The 26,547-nt window shown below is 45.9% G+C and overlaps 1 protein-coding gene across 1 annotated transcript in view; it reads right to left on the minus strand.

The window, feature by feature from the left end:
* Positions 1-26,547, minus strand: part of MYO19 (myosin XIX) — a 521,756-nt gene that overhangs the window by 379,591 nt on the left and 115,618 nt on the right. The window contains exons 6-8 of the mRNA XM_072133499.1: positions 16,008-16,077; positions 14,747-14,849; positions 5,860-5,956 (exon numbers count right to left, since the gene is read on the minus strand). Coding sequence (XP_071989600.1) covers positions 5,860-5,956; positions 14,747-14,849; positions 16,008-16,077 — 270 coding nt within the window. The remainder of the gene's footprint in view (positions 1-5,859; positions 5,957-14,746; positions 14,850-16,007; positions 16,078-26,547) is intronic.

The following is a 26,547-nucleotide window of genomic DNA, read 5'->3' on the forward strand; positions in this document are numbered from 1 at the left end:
TACAACATGGCGGTACGCAGTATGCATTTCATATTACATGGCGGTATGCTGTATGCATTTTATACTACACAGCTGCACGCTGTATGCATTTTATACTACATGCCAGTACGCTGTATGCATTTTATACTACAGCGCGGCACGCTGTATGCATTTTATACTACATGGCGGCACACTGTATGCATTTTATACTACATGGCAATACGCTGTATGCATTTTATACTACATGGCGGTACGCTGTATGCATTTTATACTACATGGCGACATGCTGTATGCATTTTATACTACACGGCCGCACGCTGTCTGTATTTTTTACTACATGGTGGCATGCTGTGTGCATTTTATACTACATGGCGATACACTGTATGCATTTTATACTACATGGCGGTATGCTGTATGCATTTTATACTACATGGCGATACGCTGTATGCATTTTGCATTGCTTTATTTTTACACCAAACCAATATGATGGATCTGGTCCGGACACTCCCTGATATCTTATATGATAAGCTCCACCCCTCCATAACCCCACCCCTTATGACCAAAGTCCCGCCCCCACCGGGCCATGGAAAACTGGTCTAGCTTAAAGCCGGTCCCTGGTGCAAAAAAGGTTGGGGACCTCTGTTTTAAGTAACCCGGGGACTGCCTGTACAAGTACAATGTATGTCCATACATGTAGAATGTCTAAACTTATATAGACAAAGGTTACATATGTAAACAAATTTCATGTATGTGCACGTAAGGTGCATGTGAATTTAGAATGTATACAAGTGTATAGATACAGAAAATGCATGTGTAATTAGAATGTATATATAAGTGGAATATACTCGTGTGAGTGCATGTATATACAATATAAAGAATGTGTGGGTTATTTATCATACGTAGGCGCTTGTATGAGAGCCCCGCTATACCATTTGATGTATCCAGCAGGGTCTTGAGAAGCATTCACGCTACGCCCTGCCTTTATGCCCTTTCATGGCCCTCCACGTCTTCCTGTTCTGAAGGTGGCGGATTGGGGAAAATAATCGCAAGTGCTAGCTATAAATATAAATATCCCCTTGTGTATTTATGTGTGTGTAATATATAGACACACATACATATATAAATAGTCAGCAGTAACACGAGGAGAGACAATATGAATGCATATATTCTTTACATTACTATTTTAAGGTATTGTTTGAATCACTGCTGATGGTACGGTGCATGTGTGTACAGGATAGATTGTAGGAGTCATTGGCCAAGCATTTTTGACGTGCAGAACTTTTCACTTTTTTTTTGGGCAATTGATCAGTGAAAAATACACTGCACTTGTATTGATTGCTTTTAGTGTGAAAAAACGCAGCATAAAAGTCTATTGAGACGCATCAAAAATGCATTTAACTCGGAGATACATGCAAGGGCAATGCAAGTTCAATGTATTTTCACTGATCAATTGCTATAGAAAAGATAGACCATAGTCATGAGTCTGCGCATAAAAATGGAATTAAACTACCAAAAAATGTAAAACGCTAATAAATCAGATCAAAAACTGATGAAAATCACAGGCAAAAGAAGTTTTTCAAGCATTGCACTCTGACATGATCTACAATGCAAGTGTGAAAGGAGCCTTAAGGGGAACCCGTCACCACATTTTTCACAAATACAGTTAGTGACAGGTTCCCAGAGAGCCCTAGTAACTATCTGACGCCTTTCTTTTAGCTAAAAATTAATTCCTCTGAGACTCCCATATATGCAACTTTATAGTTTTACCTGGCTACACCTGGCTAGCATTGCTACAGCGAGCGAGTTTACTATTTTTCAGACTCCCTAGGGTACTTTAACCCTAGGTTGTCTGATCGATCCCATCATACACTGCCCATGCGCCGCCATCTTTTAGAAGCTGCCAGCAGCACCGATAGCACAGTTCGCGAGTGTTCCTGGTAAGCCTTTGGTGCAATATGCAGCAAAGACTTACCGGCTATGGAGAGGGCTCATCCTGCGAGCCCTCTCCATGAACCGGGACCTGGCTTGCGCTTGCGTACTAGTACGGCGCAAATTGGGAAGGGGTTAAGGAACTGCGATGATGTCACCCTGGTCACATGATGTTAGGCAACACCCTTGGCTCGCTCCAAAGATGCATAGATACCAGGCAAGATTATAACTCTGATTTTATAGGGACCTGAGGGAAACTATTTTTAGCTAAAATAAGGGGGTCAGATAGTTACTAGGGCTCTATGGGAACCTGCCACTACCTGTATTTGTGAAAAATGTGGTGACAGGTTCCCTCTAAGTTTGAGGCATATATATTGGAAGAAAACAATAGTTAAAATAGAGTCACATTAAAAAAAATTAAAAAATACTGCACGGTATATGGCTATATTATATATATATATATATATATATATATATATATATATATATATATATATATATATATATATATATATATATATATATATATTATTTAATATTATTATAATATAATATTGGACTAGTAACCTCACACAAGAGAGAAGCAGGAAACCTGGAGGGAATATGATGGGGGGATGAGGGAAAGCAGTAGCTTTCCCTCATCCCCCCATCATATTCCCTCCAGGTTTCCTGCTTCTCTCTTGTGTGAGGTTACTAGTCCAATATTATATTATAATAATATTAAATAATAATAATTCCTTTATGTATATAGCGCACATAGAGCTTGCCAAGTTGGTTCGTTTTGGAGTGTGGGAGTAAACCCACACAAACACGAGAGAACATACAAACTCTTTGCAGAAGTTGACCCTGGGACTTGAACCCAAGTCCCCAGCCATATTATATACACAGCACAGACCAAAAGTTTGGACGCAACTTCTGATTCAAAGAGTTTTCTGTATTTTCAGGACTATAAAAATTGTACACAAAAAGTGTGCAACAACTGAAAATATGTCTTATATTCTAGGTTCTTCAAAGTATCCACTTTTTGCTTAGATTACTGCTTTGCACATACTTGGCATTCTCATGATGAGCTTCAAGAGGTAGTCACCAGAAAAGGTTTTCACATCACAGGTGTGCCCCGTCAGGTTTAATAAGTGTGCTTTCTTGCCTTATAAATGGGATTGGGACCTTCAGTTGGGTTGTGCAGAAATCAGGTGGATACACAACTAGTCCTACTCAATGGATTGTTAGAATTTGTATTAGGCTACATTTACACGAACGTATGGGGCATCACAATGGCCTCACTGCGCTGTATGGGAGCAGTAGGGTGCAGCACACGAGCTGCACCGTACCTAGTAGAAAGATAGGACATGTCCTATCTTTCAAAGGGATACGCGCCGGGCTCTATGTTAGGCTATTGAGAGGGGCAGGGGTGAGCGGCAGTCTCCCCCTCCTCTCCCCGGCACAGCCGCGTGCCCGCCATGCTACGGTACGGTGGGCAAGGGCAGTGTGAATGTAGCCTTATAGCAGCTAAAGTAAATAAAAATGAGTGGTCATCATTACTTTAAAGGGGTATTCCAGGAATAAGCATAATTCATATACAAGTGGACAGTCAAAATATAAGCTAATGTGTAATTAGTTGTTATTTAAAATTTTGCTCCCCTTAGCAGAAAATGCTGGTGACAGACTGTAATGAAGAATTAAAATGCTACTGGCCCTTTAATCAGTCCGAAGATGGCCGCTGGTCACATGTCCACATCACATGTTCTGCACCTGCCTGGGCAGGTCATGTGATCTCCACTAAGTTTGGCTGTAGTCAGTTGGTTGAAGTGCATCCAGTATGGTTAGTGTTGTGGTGATGGCAGTTACACATCATTTTTATGGTAACAGAGTTGGACAGTCTGTTACATCATCACTGGGAGCAGAGCATAAGAGGGAGGAGGAGTTACTGAGAACTAAAGGATCATGGAACTTGTAGTTTCCAGTGGCGGCCATCTTATTGATGGAGATGGGGACGAGGGGGCTGAAGCAGAGGGGCACTGAAGGATTCCCGCTACCTTTCTGATGGGACTGCTAAACGGCTTCAGTTTTCTCTTTCAGAATGAACAATTTTCTGGTATCTACTTTAGAGAGGCCATAAATTTTATAAATCATAAAAATCAAACTAGTTAAGCTCCGTTTTGTGACTAATGACATTGAGTATTGTTGTATTCATTTATTTATATCATCATGGGTTTTTGTGTCAGACGTTCATATTCCCGGAATACCCCTTTAAAGGAAACCTACCACTTGAAGTGGCAGGTTTCCGATGGCAATACCGAGCACCAGCTCAGGGTGAGCTGGTGCCGGAGCTTATTTTAGTTAGTGTTTTAAACCGCGGTATCGCGGTTTAAAACACTTTTTAAACTTTATAGCCGGCGCAGGGAGCTTACCATGCGCGCGCCTCTCATTCACTTCCTATGTAGCCGCGCGCACGGTAAGCGCCGAGCGCGTACCTGCCTGCGCCGGCTAAAAAGTTTAAAAAGTGTTTTAAACCGCGATACCGCGGTTTAAAACACTAACTAAAATAAGCTCCGGCACCAGCTCACCCTGAGCTGGTGCTCGGTATTGCCATCGGAAACCTGCCACTACAAGTGGTAGGTTTCCTTTAAGCAATGAAGGTCGGTCAGTCCGAAAAATTGGGAAAACTTTGAAAGTTGCAAAAACCATCAAGCACTACAAAGAAACTGGTCCACATAAGGACTTCTTCAGGAAAGGAAGACCAAGAGTCACCTCTGCTGCGGAGGATAAGTTCATCCAAGTCACCAGCCTCATAAATTGCAGGTTAACAGCAGCTCAGATTAGAGACCAGGTCAATGCCACACAGAGTTCTAGCAGCAGCCACATCTCTACAACAACTGTTCAGAGGAGATAGTGTGCAGCAGGCCTTCGTGGTAAAGGAGCTGCTAGAAAACTACTGCTAGGGACAAGCAACAAGCAGAAGAGAGACTTGTTTGGGCTAAAGAACACAAGGATTGAACATTAAACCAGTCGAAATCTGTGCTTCTGTCTGATGCGACTTTGTGCAGTGCAAAAAGTTGAATGATTGGACTCTACATGGCTGGTTCCTACCATGAAGCATGGAGGTGGAGGCACACATCCACCTCCATGCTTCATAGTAGGAACCAGCCATGTAGAGTCCAATCATTCAACTTTTTGCACTGCACAAAGTCTCATCAGACAGAAGCACATAGTGTGTGCGGGTACTGTGCTGGTGACACTGTTGGGGATTTATTCAAAATTGAAGGTATACTGAACCAGCATGGTTACCACTGCATCTTGCAGCGGCATGCTATTCCATGCACTTTGGGTTTAGTTTGACCATCATTTACGTAATTTTCAACAGGACAATGACCCCAAACGCACCTCCAGGCTGTGTAAAGGTTATTTGACCAAGAAGGAGAGTGATGTGGTGTAACCTGGGCTCCACAATCCTCAGACCTGAACACCAAATAAAATTGTTCAGGGTGAGTGAAGGCAAAAGGGCCAACAAGTGCTAAATATCTCTGGGAACTCCTTCAGGACTGTTGGAAGACCATTTCAGGTGACTCTTGAAGCATTAAGAGAATGCCAAGAGTATGCAAAGACATATTTTTAGTTGTTCCACTTTTTTTTTTTTTGCTAAGTATATAATCCCACATGTGTTAATGACAAGCTTTGATGCCTTCAGTGTGAATCTACAATTTTTATAGTCAGGAAAATACAGAAAACTCTTTGAATGATATGTGACCAAAATTTTGGTCTTCCTTTGTCTTGCTCCTATCAAGATGAAATTTCCTGTCATTTCAAAGTGAAAAGCATATTAGGAACGAAGGAGGTAAGATGTAAATAGACAAGAAAATATAATGTTCTGCTCAGATAGATTTCAAAGTTCCTTGTTCACATGCAAAGTTTGTTGAAAAGTTAGTGACTATTTAAAATCATTTGTCTTACCATCAAGGTTTTTCTCAGAATTTGGGAGCCAGGAAAACTCTACATTGTCTGTAAGACCCCACTGTTCTCTTTCATCCTGGGATGCACCTTTCACAATCTGAATAAGATTAAGTAGTGTAAATCTTAGTGTATGTGATGTATGCAGCAACATAGGAAACATTTTAAAATCAATAATAAAACTTTATTAAACAACATTTGGAGATACAATGAAAACAATGGGGCAAATTTAGTTACCTGGTCCTGTCGCGATCCCCGATCCGGACGGTCCGACAAAGATGAAGTCCGGCGCCCGATTTCCTGCATCCGTCGCTTCCCCGCTGGGGTCCGTCGGAATTCACCTTCTTCTTCCCGGTGCGCCAAAATCCGATCACGTGCGCCAAAATCCCTTGCTAAATGCAGTACAATTCGCAAATCAACAGGAAACCTGACAAAAATGCGTTCCGAGGCCCCTTAGTTAATGAGCCCCATTGAATACAGCACATAAATGGTGGTCTCGCAGAACCCCATAAGGAGGAGAAAAGAGGAAAAAATGGGAAGCAGTGTACAATTATACAATATGCATACTTGGTCTGCTATCATAGACTAATCGTCTCCACGGTAAAAAAAGAAAAGAACATTTGAGTCATACACATGCAAAGTGTGCCATACAACAATGGGTTCAAATAAAGTGTGGCAAATGCATTTATAACAACCAACAAATTTGAAACACAAATTGTACAAAGCAACCAACTATGCACCTGCACCATATTCCCACCCCAGGACCACCTCTAATGGTGTGCCCAGATTAAAGGAAGAGAGACTCATATCAGAGAGAGTGTGTCTGGGATGGAATTTGGGAAACCGCAGTGAAGGGAGAAGCAAGCCATTTGTCCCAGGCATGGAACCTCCTATTCTTCTTGTAACCACTTTTTGAGTGGGAGGGTGTTATTCACTGCCTTCAACAAATCACGGAGAGAGAGGGGATGTGCAGCTATCCATAATTTGGCTACTGTCTTCCTTGCATTGCACAGAGGTTTGGTAATGAAAGCATGTTCTGCAGTGGATTGGAGCAATTCAGGGAAGACAGAGTTTAAGATCATTGGGAACAGCCATTCCCATTTTATCTAACAGAAATTTACGAGCCTGTTCTCAGAACCACATGGCCAGACAATATTAGATTGAAAAAGGTTCCTGATATCTCAACATTAGGACAGAGATCCTGAAACCCAGGGCTGAATTTACCAACTCTACTAGTAGTTCGGTATGCTTATATATACACACCTGGGACAATCTGTCTACCAGGTTGGGGAAGGCCTACTTAGGTGGAGAAAGGGCAAAATTCCACTCCACGTCTACCAAGGGCCCAAGGTCCCTCTTCCACCGTACCCTCACCAATGCAGGTGTTTGTTTGATGTGAGTGCATAGTAACTTTCTGTACAGCCGGGATATGAAAGCAAGCTGGTGGCTATCTTCGACCTCCCCCCTCCCCAAACAAACAGGGCTATGCAACTTTGAATCTTCTTAAAGAGTTGGCACGATATATACACTGGGGACTGGCACAGGACGTGCAGGATATAAGTTAACTTGGGCCGGAAAAGATAGGAAAAGTAATGCACCAAGGCCAGTAGGGGGAATATATTCAGCGAGTAGTAGTCCACAATAGAGCGTGTAACCCGTACTCCTAGATATGTGATCTCATACGTCTGCAGCTCCAGCCATAGGGACTAAGTGGTCAATAGGGAGTATATGCAGCTTGATTCTGTAGGAGCTGCTTCACAGATTGAGGGATACATTGAATTTTCTTAATTTTCTTTCTAGTCCCCAAGATTGCAGAGATATCAGTCCCAGTATCCGACCATTATAATCCTCTCCACTGCCAGGGAGGAGGTGCTGGAGCAGAGGAGGAATTAGGATTATCTGCTGCTGATTGGACAGTTTCAGAGAAGATTGTGTCAGAGAAGCTTAAGTTCAGAGTATGGTCTCTTTCTTCTGATTTAGAAGCTGCGTTCAAACACTGGCCTTCAATTATCAAAACTAGTGTAGCGATCCTCAACCCCCCTCCCATCTACATAGAAAGCTGAGCGTCCGCCACAATACAGCATAATACAGGACCAGTCCCTCATAGGTGTGATGTGGTAAGACACCTAGAGCTCATAACACCATGACCAGGTGCCATATATCTCTATCTGGTCGCAGATTGTGCATCATGGTGGATCATGAGTTCCCATACATTGAATGACTTAGTTTGTAAGCTCTTGCAAGCAGGGTCCTTTTATCATTTCATACAACCATGTTATTAAGGTATTATTATGTTTGTACATGCAATGCCCCTACCAACGCATAGGCAAGTTGGTTGTTGCAAATAGCACCAACTGACTAAGGGAGTATAAAAACCCCTGGTAGGCGAGAGCACGTGGCCCTGCAGTTAAGTCAGCAAAATAAGCAGAGGAGAGCATAGCTCCCGAAAAGCTGCATTGGCCAGTGTCCTAATACCAGCAGAGGTGCCTCATGCCAATGCCTGACACCCTTAGGGCAAGTCCGGAGACTAAGCGCCTGAACACAGGTTCTCCATTGTCAGGCTTGCAGGTGTGGATCCTCTGGACCACTGCAGATGATGACACAAGCCACTACCTGGGACCGGAGTCTAAGTGGTACCCGGTTTTCACCAGAGCCCGCTGCAAGGCAGGTTAGACAAGCTGCGGCGTGGTACCACCAGGTCGTGACATGTCTGCAGTGGCGGCCAAGGTTGTAGTACAGAGACGGCAGACAATCTTGTGGTCAAAGTCCAGGCACAAGGTCAGGGCAGGCGGCAGAGATGCAACGTCAGAGTCCGGTCTGGGGTCAGCAACAGGAGGTCCAAGCAGAAGGGTAAGGAAACACAGCACACAGGACAGCAGCACGGAGGAACACGGAGGGACACAGGAACGCAGGAGACACAGGAACGCAGGAGACACAGGAACGCAGGAGACACAGGAACGCAGGAGACACAGGAACGCAGGAGACACAGGAACGCAGGAGACACAGGAACGCAGGAGACACAGGAATCGCAGGCAAATCGCAGAATAGCTTTCTCTCAGGCTGTGAGGCACAAAGATCCGGCAAGAGTGTAAAGAAGGTGCAGAGTTTTTAAAGGGGAAGTGATAAGCCTAGGAGGCAGGGACGCGCGCGGACGGAGCTCGGCAGCAATTCCGGAACGGGGAGAGGTCAGCTGCGCCGGCACCGCACCTACGAGCCCCGGGGTGCACGGGTGAGCACGCGACTGCCCCTGACATTACCCCCCCCCCCTTCGGCCTCCCCCTCCTCTTGGGCCATAGAAATCTCTGTAGGAGATCATGGTCCAGGATGTTGTCTTCAGGCTCCCAAGATCTCTCCTCCGGCCTGAACCCCTTCCAGTCAACCAACAAGAACCGCTTACCCTTTACCGTCTTCATGTCGAGAATCTCCTTTACCTCATAAATATCCGAGGAGTCAGCCACCGGAGCAGGAGGAGGTAGTTGCCGGGAGAAGCGGTTCAGAATAACAGGCTTGGGTAGAGAGACATGGAAGGAGTTCGGGATGCGCATGGTGGAAGGAAGGCGCAGCTTGTAAGACATTGGATTTATGCGAGATATAACATCGAAACGACCCAAGAACCGTGGACCAAGCTTGTATCCAGGAATCTTTAACCGGATGTATCTAGCTGACAACCAGACCTTGTCCCCAGGAGAAAAGACAGGAAGTGGCCTGCCTTTCTATTCCGCTTGGAGCTTGGTACGGGCAGAAGCCTGCATCAACGAAAGGCGAGTCTGCTCCCAAATGGTCTTTAGATCACTTACCAACTCATCAACAGCAGGAACCTCCGTGGACACAGGCAGAGGAAGAGGAGGACGTGGATGTTGTCCATAAACAATGAAGAAGGGAGTAGAACCAGAAGTTTCAGAGTCCAGGGAATTGTATGAGAACTCCGCCAATGGCAACAAGGCAGACCTTTCATCTTGGCGGGCCGAGACGAAATGCCGAAGGTAGCAGCCTAGAGTTTGATTGACTCTCTCTACCTGTCCAATCGACTGAGGTGATATGCAGACGAGAAGTCCAATTTCACCCGGAGATGGTTACACAAGGATCGCCAGAAGCGGGAGACAAACTGGACCCCACGGTCTGAAACAACGTGCAATGGGAGTCCATGCAGCCGAAAGATGTGGGAGAAGAACAGGCTGGCAAGACGCGGAGTAGATTGCAAACCTGGCAAGGAGACAAAATGGGACATTTTCGAGAACAGGTCGGTTACCACCCAGATGACAGTATTCCCCGAGGACAATGGAAGGTCCGTGACAAAGTCCATGGCCACATGAGTCCACGGGCGGCTGGGTATCAGCAACGGCATCAGGAGACCGGCAGGTTTGAGGCGTGATGACTTGTTTCGGGCACAGGAGATGCAGGAACCCACAAAATCCTGCACATCTTTGGCCAGATGTGGCCACCAATAGTAACGGGAAATAAGGGCTATGGAACGCTGCACCCCAGGGTGTCCAGCCACACGAAAGCAATGTTCCCATGTCAGGATCCTCTTTCGAAGGGTAGGTCTGACGTACGTCTTGCCTGGTGGAAGCTGCCGAAGGTCCACTGGAGCTGCAAGGACCAGACGTTCCGGAGGAACAATATGACTGGGCACAGGGTTTTCTCCAACCACATCCGAGGCACGGGAGAGAGCATCGGCCTTAACGTTCTTCTCCGCAGGACGGAAATGGATTAAGAAAGGGACCAACGGGCTGAGCGGTCTGGAGATACAGGAGGTTTTTATGGTCAGTATAAATATGAATCAGGTGACGAGCCCCCTCCAGGAGATAGCGCCACTCCTCCAAAGCCAGCTTTATGGCCAACAGTTCCCGTTCTCCAATGGAATAATTCTTCTTGGCAGGAGAGAATGTCTTCGAGAAGAACCCGCAGCTACGAGGGGTACAATTTTCTGGGTAAGAACTGCACCAGCACCAACGGACGAAGCATCAAACTCCAACTGAAAAGGTTTCTCCGTATCTGGTCTTGTAAGTACTGGCGCAGCGGCAAAGGCAGATTTTAGCTTAGTAAAGGCTTCCTCAGCAGCTAGAGACCATTGTCTAGGATTGGTATTCGTCTTAGTCAATGCCACAATGGGAGCCACAAGTGAAGAGAAGTGGGGAATAAACTGTCTATAATAAGTGTTGAAGCCCAGAAATCTCTGAACGGCTCGCAGTCCCACTGCCAGAAATGACGTATCCCAGAAACGGAAGACTGCTCTGGTGAAATTGACACTTCTCGAGTTTGGCGTATAAATGATTAGTCCTTAAGTGTCTGACAACCTGCCGGACGTGGTTTTGGTGAGAGTGAATATCTGGAGAAAACACCAAAATGTCGTCCAAGTAGACTATAACACAGGAGTAGAGCAGGTCTCTAAAAATATCATTAACAAACTCCTGGAGAATTGCAGAGGCCAAAAGGCATTACCAAATACTCAAAATGCCCGTCACGAGTATTGAAAGCTGTCTTCCACTCGTCGCCTTCCCGAATTCGGATGAGGTTATATGCTCCTCGCAGATCCAGCTTGGTAAACACTTTGGCACCTCGTAGACGGTCAAAGAGTTTGGTGATGAGAGGCAAAGGATAGCGGTTCTTCACCATAACTTTGTCAAGACCACGGTAGTCTATGCAGGGTCGGAGGGAACCGTCCTTCTTAGAGACAAAGAAAAACCCAGCTCCAGCAGAGGAAGAAGACTTACGGATGAACCCCTTCTGCTAATTTTCCTTTATGTAGGCGGATTATGTTGGCTTCAGTCTCGGGCACAGATAACGGGTAAACTCAACTTCGTGGAGGAGACGTACCCGGAAGCAAATCAATGGGACAGTCACAGGGGCGATGTGGAGGCAGAACCTCCGCTTGCTTCTCAGAGAAAAAGGCTGCAAAGTCTCGGTAGCAAACTGGAAGGCCCTTCAGAGACTTGGCAACCACGGTAGTTAGCATGAGAGGCACATGGTGAGGAGCATCCAAGCAACGGGAATGGCAGTCTGGACCCCAACGTAGAACCTCACCCGTCCTCCAATTAAGGACTGGCGAGTGGAACTGCAACCACGGAAGACCTAGCAGGAAGGGCGAGGTAGAGCGTGGCAGAACCAGGAAGGACAGACTTCTCCTTATGCAGAGCACCGACTTGCATGGTTATCGGCTCCGTGCGGTACCGTACTGGGTGCAAGAGAATTTGTCCACTAACCGAAGAAATGACCAGTGATTTGTCAAGTAGAACCACTGGAATGTGGTACCGGGTAACGCTGAGAAGCACTGGAATCAACAGGCGTGGAGAAGCACTGTTTACACCTAGGGACGCTTCTCCCAAGAACCCTAGGTACTGGCGTTTCCCGACGTTGGGGGTCGGATAGGACAAGACGCAGGAAAATGCTCAGGACTGCCGCAGTAGAGATAGAGGTGTCCCTGGCGTCTTCTGATACGCTCCTGCGGTGACAATTTGGCCCTGTCCACCTCCATAGACTCCTCTGCAGGTGGTACGACTGGAGGCTGGAAGGGTCTTTGGAAAGCTGGAGCTAGACGAGGAAGGCGTCGTGCACGGACTGGAAGTTGCGCATAATGTGACTCTTCGGCACACTCCCTGAAGCGCACATCAATCCGGGTGGCAAGGGAGATTAGACCACTCAGGGAAGATGGCAGGTCACGAGCGGCCAGAGCAGCCTTGACTTGAGAGGATAAACCCTTCTTAAAAGCTGCAGACAAGGCCGTGTCGTTCCAGGAAATTTCCGACGCTACTGTACGGAACTGGAGCGCATATTCTCCCACGGAGGAATTCAATAAGGCAGACTCAGCAGAAGAGGCCTGAGTCAGTTCTTCAAATACGGACTGGAATTCAGACAAAAAGGCTGCCAGAGAAATGGGTCGGAATAAGTTCTATGTGCAGGGAGCACTAAGTAATAAAGCTCCTGCACATCTTGGAATTGCCATCGAACTTGCTGGGCATAGACAACCGCATTCTAGGTTCAACGGCAGGCAGACTAGTCGGTAACTGAGTCGTTAAAGAAGCCTCAGGGACCTGTTGCTGTTGCTAGTTAGCTAACAGTTGTTGCAGCATGGCAGTGACTTGCTCCAGCTGATAACGCTGTGCAGCAATCTGCCGGGACTGATGGATCACAATAGTAGCGAGGTCTGGCTTGCTAGGAGACGGAACCTCCGCGTTATCCATGGCCGGATCTATTGTCAGGCTTGCAGGTGTGGATCCTCTGGACCACTGCAGACGATGACACAAGCCACTACCTGGGACCGGAGTCTAAGTGGTACCCGGTTTTCACCAGAGCCCGCTGCAAGGCAGGTTAGACAAGCTGCGGCGTGGTACCACCAGGTCGTTCCTGAGGCGTGACATGACCGGTCCGGTGTCAGCAACAGGAGGTCCAAGCAGAAGCGTACGGGAACACAGCACACAGGACAGCAGCACAGAGGAACACAGGTACACGGGAACACGGAGGAGCTCAGGTAACACTGGAACACGGAGGGACACAGGAACGCAGGAGACATAGCAATTGCAGGCAAATCGCAGAATAGCTTTCTCTCAGGCTCTGAGGCACAAAGATCTGTCAAGAGTGTAAGGAAGGTGCAGGGTTTTTAAAGGGGAAGTGATCAGCCAGTGCACCAATTAGCGGTGCACTGGCCCTTTAAATTTCCTGAAGGTGCCGCGTGCGCGCCCTAGGAGGCGGGGACGCGAGCGGACGGAGCCCAGCAGCGATTCCGGAATGGGGAGAGGTGAGCTGCGCCGGCACCACGCCTGCGACCCCCGGGGAGCACGGGTGAGCCAGCGACCCACGATATGGGTCGCGGGACCACCCGTGACATCCATCTGTATTCGGCCCCATCTTTACCAGCCGAGTTATTACCAAGTTGCGTGCAATCCTTCCTGCTGTGAAGTAACAGCCTTAGTATCCGCGATTATCATATTATAATTTACTAACCAATGAACTACGGACATTACTTCTTATCTTTAACTAGCTGAGCCCAAATCCAGCTCACTGAAGGTTTCTGTAAAATCCTTTGTGACGTGAATAAAGCACACACATCTGCCTAGCAGTTTCGCAGAGATTTAGATATTATACCATACATTGTCTTGGTATAATTTCTTCTGACCTCAACTCTGACTTTTATCAGTTATTACAGAACCTGAGGTTGTGTGAACAAGGACAAATCTTGACACTGAAGACCAGCCATCTCCCACCAGCTTTCCAGAGTGTTGAATCTTCTGCAATTGTTAAGGCCGTTGCCCGCCGTTTGAAGTTGAATAAATAACAAAGTTAATTTGTACAACGGGCATCCGTGTAATCCCTGGGTCAGGCTGCTTCATCATCACGGGCTCCCCAAACTCCATCATCCAGGGACTCCTATATACAGATGCCAGGATGTAGGCCCGTCCCCCAGTCCCAATACCAAGGACCGTGACCGCAGCATGTCCAAGGCCACATAAGCCAGCCACTACAGTATTCTGGGCCCCGGCTGTCTACAGCGTTTGGAAAAGCTAGGCCCGGTGGGGGATATTGCATATATGTACCCCATGATTTCAAAAGCATGCAGAATATGATTATGCTATAAAAATAAAGATTAATAATTATTAGGGCAACCTGCTGTCACTGCTTTTATATACAGATAACCTTGAACAAGCTTGTGGGTTTCTAAACTGCAGAAAATGGTGAGGAGATAGAAAAATATTAGGATCCGTTGCATATACAATATTTCTGTTGTATCTGTCAATAAACAATTTATTTCTTCACATATTGCGTTATACCATGCCTGATGAAGAGACCTAATAAGTGTCAAAAGATTGCAAATGTCATCATCTTTCTAATTGACCGCTTAAATCTATCAATGACTCTCAGTTTTTAAACTTATGATATAAACAAAATTACAAACCTGGTAAAAAATATGGAAGTTTCTTTCTAAAAAACTCTGATGAGCTATACGGGTACTCTCTAAAAGGTAGGTTTGAATAGTTGCACCAGTAATTTGTTGTAGGCTAAAAAAGAAAAACATGTGCATTATGTTATGCTACATTTCATTTGTAGTGATGTAAATCATGTAATAGTACATACAGAAGCTGATGTAATATGACAATATCGGACCTTCAATAACTCACAACTAAACTTTTAAGTAAATGACTTATTAACCCCTTAACGACCTGGCTCTTTTTAGTTTTTTCACTTCCATTTTTCACTCACCACCTTTAAAAATCTATAACGTATTTATTTTTCCACATAAAGAGCTCTGTGATGGCTTATTTTTTGCGCAACAAATTGCACTTCATAGTGACGGTATTTAATATTCCATGTCGTGTACTGGGAAACAGTAAAAAAAATTCCAAATGCAGTGAAAATGGTGAAAAAACGCAATTGCAACGTTTTCTTGTGGGCTTGGATTTTCTAGCAATCACTGTGCGCCCCAATTGACAGGTCTACTTTATTCTTTGGGTCGGTGCAATCATGGGGATACCAAATTTGTATAGGTTTTATAATGTTTTCATACATTTACAAAAATTAAAACCTCCTTTCCATTTTTTTTTTTTTAATTTTGCCATCTTCTGGCTCCAATAACTTTTTCATAGTTTGGTGTACCCACAGAGCTGTGGGTAGTGTAATTTTTTTTCGACTTTTGATGGTGTTTTCATTGCTATCATGTTTTAGGACTGTGTGACCTTTTGGTCACTTTTTATTGATTTTTTTATATTTTTTAAAAAAGGCAAAAAAGTGCCATTTTAGACTTTGGACGCTATTTTCCTGTACGGGGTGAACGCAGTGAAAAGCTGTTATTCTATTTTGATAGATCGGGCATTTTCGGACACGGCGATACCTAATGTGTTTATGATTTTTACAGTTTATTAATATTTATGTCAGTTCTAGGGAAAGGGGGGTGATTTGAATTTTTAGATTTTATTATAATTAATTTTTAAACTTTTTTTTATTTTTACTTTTACTATTTTTCAGACTCCCTAGGGTACTTTAAACCTAGGTTGTCTGATCGATCTTATCATATACTGCCATACTACAGTATGGAAATATATGGGGATTTTCCTCCACAAAAGCCTTACAAAATGACATGCATCCTTAAGGGGTGTTGATATGTGTTATTTATTAATTGCTCTATGTTGCATAAAAGATAAAAGAGTGAGTTAATTTACCTGCTTAACTGAAGCTGAATATACTTTCCAAATCGGCTGCTGTTATTGTTTCTTAATGTGCATGCATTACCTGGATTAAAAACAAAAAAAAAAAAATCAAGAAAATTGCTGAAAATCACAGTAATGGTGGCAAGAAAAGTATACTCAAGAAGTATATGATATGATCAATGCATCCCAATATAAAACATGGTTATCACAAATACAGTCAATTGAGTAAAAAAATAAAATAAAGAGTAAACCCTCTCAGAATTCAATGTTTTGTTTGCATCAGGAGCTTAAAGGGGTATAAACTATCGCTCATAAATTTGGGGTCACTTAGAAATTTCCTAATTTTTGAAGGAAAAGCGCCATTTCCTTTAATGAAGCAAACATGAAAAATCATAAATACACTATATATTGTTAATGTGGCAAATAACTATTCTAGCTGCAAATGTCTGGTTTTTAATGCAATATCTACATAGGCCCATTTCCAACAACCAACACTCTACAGTCATGGCCAAAAGTTTTGAGAATGACACAAATATATTTTCACATGATCTGTTGCCCTCTGGTTTTCATGTGTGTTTGTCAGATGTTTTTATCACAGAGAAATACAAGTGCAATCATATTAGGAGTAACATAATATGACAGAATGAGTTAATGCAGCAAGTCAACATTTGCAGTGTTGACCCTTCTTCTCCAGGACCTCTGCAATCCTCCCTGGCATGCTCTCAATCAACTTCTGGACCAGATTCTAAGGCTACATGTACACTGCAGAGTGCCCGCCGCACTGTAGCACGGTGTGCACACGGCAGCACGGGGAGAGGAGGAGGAGGTGAGCGCAGCTCACCCCTGCCCCTCTCCATAGCGATATATGGCCGCGGCACGTACCGCTCCCGTAAGGCGCCGTGAGCCCATAGAAGTGTATGGGGGGGGGGGCGTATATCGGCCGTATATACGGCCCCCATACTGTAGTGTGAATGTAGCCTAACTGATAGAAGTCCATTCTTGCACAATCAATGCTTGCATTTTGTCACAAATTTTTCGGGTTTTTTTGTCCACCCATCTCTTGATGATTGACCATGAGTTCTCAATGAGATTAAGATCTGGGGAGTTTCCAGGCCATGGAACCAAAATCTCTATGTTTTGTTCCCTGAGCCATTTAGTTATCACCTTTGCTTTATGGCAAAGTGCTCCATCATGCTGGAAAAGGCATTGTTGATCATCAAACTGCACTTGGACGGTTGGGAGAAGTTGCTCTTGGAGGACATTCTGGTACCATTCTTTATTCATGGATGTCTTTTTAGGCAAGACTGTGAGAGAGCCGATCCCCTTGGCTGAGAAGCAACCCCACACATGAATGGTTGCAGGATACTTTACAGTTGGCATGAGACAAGACCGGTGGTATCGCTCACCTTGTCTTCTCCGAACAAGCTGTTTTCCAGATGTTCCAAACAATCGAAAAGGGGATTCATCGGGGAAAATGACTTTACCCCAGTCCTCAGCAGTCCACTCCCTGTACATTTTGCAGAATATCACTCTGTCCCTGATGTTTTTTCTGGGGAGAAGTGGCTTCTTTGCTGCCCTCCTTGACACCAGGTCTTGCTCCAGAAGTCTCCACCTCACAGTGTGTGCACATGCACTCACACCTTCCTGCTGCCAATCCTGAGCAAGCTCTGCAATGCTGGTAGCCAGATCCCAAAGCTGAAACACTTTTAAGAAACAGTCCAGGCGCTTGCTGGTCCTTCTTCTGCTGTACAAACTTCTTTTGTGTGGCAGGTGGGCTAGCTAGGCCCCCTGACACTGTAGACCCCAGTAGCTGCTACCTCTGTAGTTACACCCCTCATTTTATCTTTATATTCTGCAGTACAACGCCTATTTTTTTATAGTGCTTTTAAGTGTTTATTAACCTCTAAACGTTCTGCGTCAAATATATCAGACGCTTTGCACCGTAATTCAGCATTTCAGCGCTGTTCAGAACTGATCCAGCATTTAAACAGCCTGCTGGAGGTTTCTCCCTCACAATACTTAAAAGAAAAAAACGGTTAAAAACCCACCAAAATTTTTTTATCTATTTCATCATACAAAGAAATGCAACCAAAAAGTGAGAAAAAAAACATATGTACTCCAGAATGATACTGATTCAAAATACTAGATGTCCCGCAAAAAAACAAGCCCTCAACCAGCTCTGTAGCCTAAAAAATTAAAATGTTATGCCACTTGGAAGACGCAGATGCAAAAATGATAGATTGTTCCCCACATTAGGTTTTATTTTGCAAATTTAATAAAACTGTGCGCCCATAAAACAAGTAATGGCCACATGTGAGGTGTCTCTGTACTAGAGAGAATTTGCATAACAAATTTTAAAGATCAATTTTCTCTTTTTATTTTTTGGAAATGTGTAAATTTTAGGGTTGAATGAACATATTACTGACAAAATTGGACCATTCTAAATTATACCTTCATTTTGATTTAATTACTATGAAGATCTAAAGGGGTAAACAATCTTCCTAAAGCTTGAGGGATGCAGATTTGAAAATGGGTTGATATATAGTGGGGTTTTATTATATATTCAAAATTTCATTAAAAACTGTAATTATCCTCAAAAAAGTCAATTTTGATATCTCCTTGAAAATACGGAAAACCGGCATTTCTAAAATTATGAAAATGTAAAGCAGACATACACTCATCGGCCACTTTATTAGGTACACCTATCCAACTGCTCGTTAACACTTAATTTCTAATCAGCCAATCACATGGCGGCAACTCAGTGCATTTAGGCATGTAGACATGGTCAAGACAATCTCCTGCAGTTCAAACCGAGCATCAGTATGGGGAAGAAAGGTGATTTGAGTGCCTTTGAACGTGGCATGGTTGTTGGTGCCAGAAGGGCTGGTCTGAGTATTTCAGAAACTGCTGATCTACTGGGATTTTTACGCACAACCATTTCTAGGGTTTACAGAGAATGGTCCGAAAAAGAAAAAACATCCAGTGAGCGGCAGTTCTGTGGGCGGAAATGCCTTGTTGATGCCAAAGGTCAGAGGAGAATGGGCAGACTGGTTCGAGCTGATAGAAAGGCAACAGTGACTCAAATCTCCACCCGTTACAACCAAGGTAGGCAGAAGAGCATCTCAGAACGCACAGTACGTCGAACTTTGAGGCAGATGGGCTACAGCAGCAGAAGACCACACCGGCTGCCACTCCTTTCAGCTAAGAACAGGAAACTGAGGCTACAATTTGCACAAGCTCATCGAAATTGGACAGTAGAAGATTGGAAAAACGTTGCCTGGTCTGATGAGCCTCGATTTCTGCTGTGACATTTGGATGGTAGGGTCAGAATTTGGCGTCAACAACATGAAAGCGTGGATCCATCCTGCCTTGTATCAACGGTTCAGGCTGGTGGTGGTGGTGTCATGGTGTGGGGAATATTTTCTTGGCACTCTTTGGGCCCTTTGGTACCAATTGAGAATCATTGCAACGCCACAGCCTACCTGAGTATTGTTGCTGACCATGTCCATCCCTTTATGACCACAATGTACCCAACATCTGATGGCTACTTTCAGCAGGATAATGCACCATGTCATAAAGCTGTAATCATCTCAGACTGGTTTCTAGAACATGACAATGAGTTCACTGTACTCAAATGGCCTCCACAGTCACCAGATCTCAATCCAATAGAGCATCTTTGGGATGTGTTGGAACGGGAGATTCGCATCATGGATGTGCAGCCGACAAATCTGCAGCAACTGTGTGATGCCATCATGTCAATATGGACCAAAATCTCTGAGGAATGCTTCCAGCACCTCGTTGAATCTATGCCACGAAGATTTGAGGCAGTTCTGAAGGCAAAAGGGGTTCCAACCCGTTACTAGCATGGTGTACCTAATAAAGTGGCCGGTGAGTGTATGTGAAATGCAATTCAACAACTAATTGAGGTGCTAAAATTATTTGCCTGTAAAAAAGATTATTTCAAATTTTGAAAATGGAAAAATATTCCAAAAATTAGTTTTTTTTTTTAAATAATAAAAACAGCAAAACTTATCAACCAAAAATCACCACTAAGGGGGCGTGGCCGGAAGCTGATGTGAGCAGTCGCATAATATGCGGCGGCTCGGGAGCCAAATTAGCCAAAAGCGGGTCAGCCTTACCCAGACATTGGAAATCGCAAGGGGCCAACAGTCAGACTCTCCAGGAGTCAGGAGAGACCACCGCTGCCACAATCCGCAGCGGATTTCTTCACAAAACAGGGAACGGAGGTCCCGGCCGAAAAATCCAAGATGGCACTGAGCAGGGAACACAGCTCCTCCCACGGAGGAGAGCTGGGGAGACAGACAGTGAGGGGACAGCACCTGCAGCTGGAGGATTGCCTACAGAGGAGCCCAGAGGAAGCACACCTCGATCCCCCTGGTCTCACTGGAGACCAGCAGCACCCAGGACAGGTGGGACATAATAGTATAGGAGCATGGACAGACTCTCCCCACTCTGCTCCTTACCACCAACGGAGCTCCCGCACCCCCACCTTAACCCCTCCATCTCCAAGCAGATCGCGCCACATGGTGGAGAATGATACACTGCTAGCTGCACCAGACTTTGGGCCTCAGGCTCCCCAGCCTTCACTACCACCATCTCCTTACTCACAACCCTCACCTAGTCAACAAGTAGAGAGGAGTCTTCCTATAAGAGAAATAACTTGCGCAGCAGCAGTGAAAGAAACATGCGTATTTTACCAAGGAAGCCTGGTGCAATCCCCGCACCTTTCACAAGATATGAAGCATGGTAGTGCTTTCACAGACTCACCTTCCGCCTCACCGCAATATAACTCTTCTGTTCCTTCACAACTCTCACCACTGATGCATGACCCTTTTTAGGGAATTAATAAATGAAGTCAAAGACGCTTGTAGACAAGAAATAGCTGCGGTACATAAAGATGTACAACAGGTGGCGCAAAGAGTTGACGTGCTAGAAGACGACCACAAAGCGGCAAGAAGGCGTGTCTACCCTGCAACAAGTGACGACGCAGGCCTCCACTATCAGAGACTTGAGACACCATATCGAAGACTTGGATAATAGAGGACGTCGTCATAATATTAGGGTGCGTGGCATTCCAGAGCAGCAAGGGGAAGAGGATGTTCAACACGATCCTGGATAGGCCATTGGACATTCCGATAAAGATGGATCGAGCTCATAGAGCACTTCATCCTAAGACCTCTGGCCCCCCCAGAGACATCATATGTCATATTACTGACTTTGAAACTAAAGAAGAAATAATGAAAAGATCTCGCCTATTGAAAACAATCTCCTTTATGGGCTCCCATCTCCAGCTCTTTCAAGATTTATCGTGGATTACACTCCAACAACGACGAGCCCTGAAACCACTTCTCGAGCTACTGCGAACCCAGGGCATACCATACCGATGGGGCTTCCCATTTAGCTTGACAGCAAAAAAAAAAAATGGTTATTCAGCTTTACTACGCTATCCAGAGGATTTATCCGCCTTTTGTGAAACATTCCAACTTTATCCTCCAGAGCTGCCTGATTGGTCACCACAGCCGACGCCTACAGATCTCCCACCTACATGGCAGCCAGTTCGCCCATCAAAAAAGCATCAGAGAGCCTCCGAGCCCGATCGCAGATCTCCAAAGGGGCGATGAGTATTGATAGAGACTCTCTTCTTTGTCCATCTTTCAACCCTTCTCTTACTTATCTCTTTCTCTCCCCTCCGTTTTTTTTTCCTTTGTATTAACCTACATACATAGAAAATGTACTGTATGTTTAAGGTTTTTTACGACCCCTTACATGTCTGAATCTTATGATTCCACTGACTAGGTTACTGGCCTCACTTGGAGGCTCTGAGAGCTGCTGCGGACTGGCTGCTAGAGTTCTCCGGTACACTTTTCCCCCCAAAGTGAATCTTCCTGAATATATTCGCCCTGATACTCCTGGTGGAATGTTCATTGGAAGATTTACAGCGAAAACAGCTACAAGCTACCCTCGCGGTTTAGCAATGGTCTTACTGTTTTTTCGATTATCTGTTTAGTAGTGGATAGAGATGAGCGAACACTAAAATGCTCGGGTACTCGTTATTCGAGACGAACTTTTCCCGATGCTCGAGTGCTCGTCTCGAATAACGAACCCCATTGAAGTCAAAGGGAGACTCGAGCATTTTTTAAGGGGACCAAGGCTCTGCACAGGGAAGCTTGGCCAAACACCTGGGAACCTCAGAAAAGGATGGAAACACCACGGAAATGGACAGGAAACAGCAGGGGCAGCATGCATGGATGCCTCTGAGGCTGCATAATCGCACCATTATGCCAAAATTATGGGCAACAGCATGGCCATGACAGAGTGACAGAATGAAGCTAGATAGCATCTAAAACATCCAATAATTGACCCTGACACTATAGGGGACGGCATGCAGAGGCAGCGGCAGCAGGCTAGAGAGTGTCATGGCGACATACCCTAAATGGACTCAGGCTTCAAACCAATGGGTGGCAGAGAGGAACCAAAGGAGGTGAGCAAGAAGCGCTCAAATAATATCGGTACATGATAAAAGTTTGCCAGTATATTTTGTGGATTACACAGCAGGGTGGCGACAAAGTTAACATGGAAGCCATGAAAACAACCCAAAATTCTGCCTGACACAGCTCGTTTGATAAGGGGACCATGTATGGAGGCAGTGAACTAGTAGTAGATTAAAGGTGCTGCAGTTAAAACTATGTTAGTTGGATCTTGGCATGGAGCTGGCGCTCCGCTGCCAGGCGAGCTTTCGCCAATCCAAGCCCCTGTCTATAGGCTACTCCCCAAACAGCACTTCTAAGAACCTTTTGTATAAGATCAAGTGTAGTAGCGTTCTTATAAGTTTAGGATATGGCGGGTGAGGGGAATGTAAACAGATGCGCAAGAAGCGCTGAAATAATATCCCTAAATGGTAAAAGTTTGCAAGTATATTTTGGGGATTACACAGCAGGGTGGCGACAAAGTTAACAACTTTGATGTGGAATGCCCTGTAATAGCTCTTGGGCGGTGTGCCTTTTATCGCCTAGGCTCAGCAGTTTCAGCACCGCCTGCTGTCGCTTAGCGACGGCACTGCTGCTGTGCCTAGAGCTACCGACTGATGGCGCCATGCCCACGGATGGTAATTCGGAGGAGGAGGAGGTGGAGGAGGGGTGGGAGGAGGTATAGTAGGCCTTTGAGACCTGGACCGAGGTAGGCCCCGCAATTCTCTGCGTCGGCAGTATATGACCAGCCCCAGGGTCAGACTCGGTCCCAGCCTGCACCAAGTTAAGTGTAGTAGCGTTCTTATAAGTTTGGGATATGGCGGGTGAGGGGAATGTAAACAGATGCGCAAGAAGCGCATGATGCGCATGGAGCTGGCGTTCCGCTGCCAGGCGAGCTTTCGCCAATCCAAGCCCCTGTCTCTAGGCTACTCCCCAAACAGCACTTCTAAGAACCTTTTGTATAAGATCAAGTGTAGTAGCGTTCTTATAAGTTTAGGATATGCCGGGTGAGGGGAATGTAAACAGATGCGCAAGAAGCGCTGAAATAATATCCCTAAATGGTAAAAGTTTGCCAGTATATTTTGTGGATAACACAGCAGGGTGGCGACAAAGTTAACAACTTTGATGTGGAATCCATGAAAACAACCCAAATTTCTGCCTGACACACCTCGTTTGATAAAGGGACGATGTAAGGAGGCAGCTATATGGACGACTTTTGGAGGTAGCAATGGAGACAACGTGTGGAGGCTGCTATGGAGACAATTTAATTTGGATAGTGCCTGTATGTGGCAGTCCCAAACATTTTTCAAACCAGAGGAGCAGGTAGGTGGCCCTCCAGTAAAATGGGATAGATTGAGTGCCTGTATGTGGCAGTCCCAAAAATGTTTCAAACCAGAGGAGCAGGTAGGTGGCCCTCCAGTAAAATGGAATAGATTGAGTGCCTGTATGTGGCAGTCCCAAAAATTGTTCAAACCAGAGGAGCAGGTAGGTGGCCCTGCAGTAAAATGGAATAGATTGAGTGCCTGTATGTGGCAGTCCCAAAAATTGTTCAAACCAGAGGAGCAGGTAGGTGGCCCTGCAGTAAAATGGAATAGATTGAGTGCCTGTATGTGGCAGTCCCAAAAATGTTTCAAACCAGAGGAGCAGGTAGGTGGCCCTCCAGTAAAATGGAATAGATTGAGTGCCTGTATGTGGCAGTCCCAAAAATTGTTCAAACCAGAGGAGCAGGTAGGTGGCCCTGCAGTAAAATGGAATAGATTGAGTGCCTGTATGTGGCAGTCCCAAAAATTTTTTAAAACAGAGGACCGGGTAGGTGGCCCTCCAGAAAAATGGAATAGATTGAGTGCCTGTATGTGGCACTCACAAAAATTGTTTCAAACAGAGGACCGGGTAGGTGGCCCTCCAGAAAAATTAAATGCATGAAGTACTATAGCAAGAGCCAGTGGGCCCTGTCAAAAAATAGCCATTTTCCTCTGCTTTACTGTACAAAGAGGAGGAGAAGGAGGAAAATGAGGAGGAGGAGGAGTGGATCAATTATTCAGGTTGAGCTTCCTTCACCTGGTGGAGATTGGAAATTCTGAGAAATCCAGCCTTTATTCATTTTAATAAGCGTCAGCCTGTCAGCGCTGTCAGTCGACAGGCGTGTACGCTTATCGGTGATGATGCCACCAGCTGCACTGAAAACCCGCTCGGACCAGACGCTAGCGGCAGGGCAGGCAAGAACCTCCAAGGCGTACAGCGCCAGTTCGTGCCACATGTCCAGCTTTGAAACCCAGTAGTTGTAGGGAGCTGTGTGATCATTTAGGACGATGGTATGGTCAGCTACGTACTCCCTCACCATCTTTCTGTAAAGATCAGCCCTACTCTGCCGAGACTGGGGACAGGTGACAGTGTCTTGCTGGGGTGACATAAAGCTGGCAAAAGCCTTGTAAAGCGTACCCTTGCCAGTGCTGGACAAGCTGCCTGCTCGCCTACTCTCCCTCGCTACTTGTCCCGCAGAACTACGCACTCTGCCGCTAGCGCTGTCAGAAGGGAAATACTGTTTCAGCTTGTGCACCAGGGCCTGCTGGTATTCATGCATTCTCACACTCCTTTCCTCTCCAGGGATGAGAGTGGGAAGATTTTGCTTGTACCGTGGGTCCAGGAGAGTGAACACCCAGTAATCGGTGCTGGAATAAATTCTTTGAACGCGAGGGTCACGGGATAGGCAGCCTAGCATGAAATCTGCCATATGCGCCAGAGTACCAACGCGTAAGAATTCACTCCCCTCACTGGCCTGACTGTCCATTTCCTCCTCCTCCAACTCCTCCAACTCCTCTTCTTCTGCCCATACACGCTGAACAGTGAAGGACTCAACAATGGTCCCCTCTTGTGTCTCGCCAACATTCTCCTCCTCTTCCTCCTCATCCTCCTCCACCTCCACCTCCTCCGATATGCGCTGAGAAACAGACCTCAGGGTGCTTTGGCTATCAACAAGGGAATATTCTTCCCCCGTCTCTTGTGACGAGCGCAAAGCTTCCGACTTCATGCTGACCAGAGAGTTTTTCAACAGGCCAAGCAGCGGGATGGTGAGGCTGATGATGGCGGCATCGCCACTGACCATCTGTGTTGACTCCTCAAAGTTACTCAGCACCTGACAGATATCAGACATCCACGTCCACTCCTCATTGTAGACTTGAGGAAGCTGACTGACCTGACTACCAGTTCTGGTGGAAGTTGACATCTGGCAGTCTACAATCGCTCTGCGCTGCTGGTAAACTCTGGATAACATGGTCAGTGTTAAATTCCACCTTGTGGGCACGTCGCACAACAGTCGGTGAGCGGGCAGTTGGAGGCGGCGCTGCGCTGCCCTGAGAGTGGCAGCATCTGGGCTGGACTTCCTGAAATGCGCACAGATGCGGCACACCTTCGTGAGCAAATCAGACAGATTGGGGTATGTCTTGAGGAAACGCTGCACTATCAGATTTAACACATGGGCCAGGCATGGCACATGTGTCAGTCTGCCGAGTTGCAGAGCCGCCACCAGGTTACGGCCGTTGTCACACACAACCATTCCCGGCTTGAGGTTCAGCGGTGCCAGCCACAGATCAGTCTGCGCCGTGATGCCCTGTAATAGCTCTTGGGCGGTGTGCCTTTTGTCGCCTAGGCTCAGCAGTTTGAGCACCGCCTGCTGTCGCTTAGCGACGGCACTGCTGCTGTGCCTAGAGCTACCGACTGATGGCGCCGTGCCCACGGATGGTAGTTCGGAGGAGGAGGTGGAGGAGGGGTGGGAGGAGGAGGAGGCATAGTAGGCCTGAAACACCTGGACCGAGGTAGGCCCCGCAATCCTCGGCGTCGGCAGTATATGAGCAGCCCCAGGGTCAGACTCGGTCCCAGCCTCCACCAAGTTAACCCAATGTGCCGTCAGCGATATATAGTGGCCCTGCCCGGCAGCACTCGTCCACGTGTCCGTGGTCAGGTGGACCTTGTCAGAAACGGCGTTGGTCAGGGCACGGATGATGTTGTCTGACACGTGCTGGTGCAGGGCTGGGACGGCACATCGGGAAAAGTAGTGGCGGCTGGGG

This window comes from Engystomops pustulosus, chromosome 2 (genome assembly GCF_040894005.1).
Source record: "Engystomops pustulosus chromosome 2, aEngPut4.maternal, whole genome shotgun sequence".
Lineage (NCBI taxonomy): Eukaryota > Metazoa > Chordata > Amphibia > Anura > Leptodactylidae > Engystomops > Engystomops pustulosus.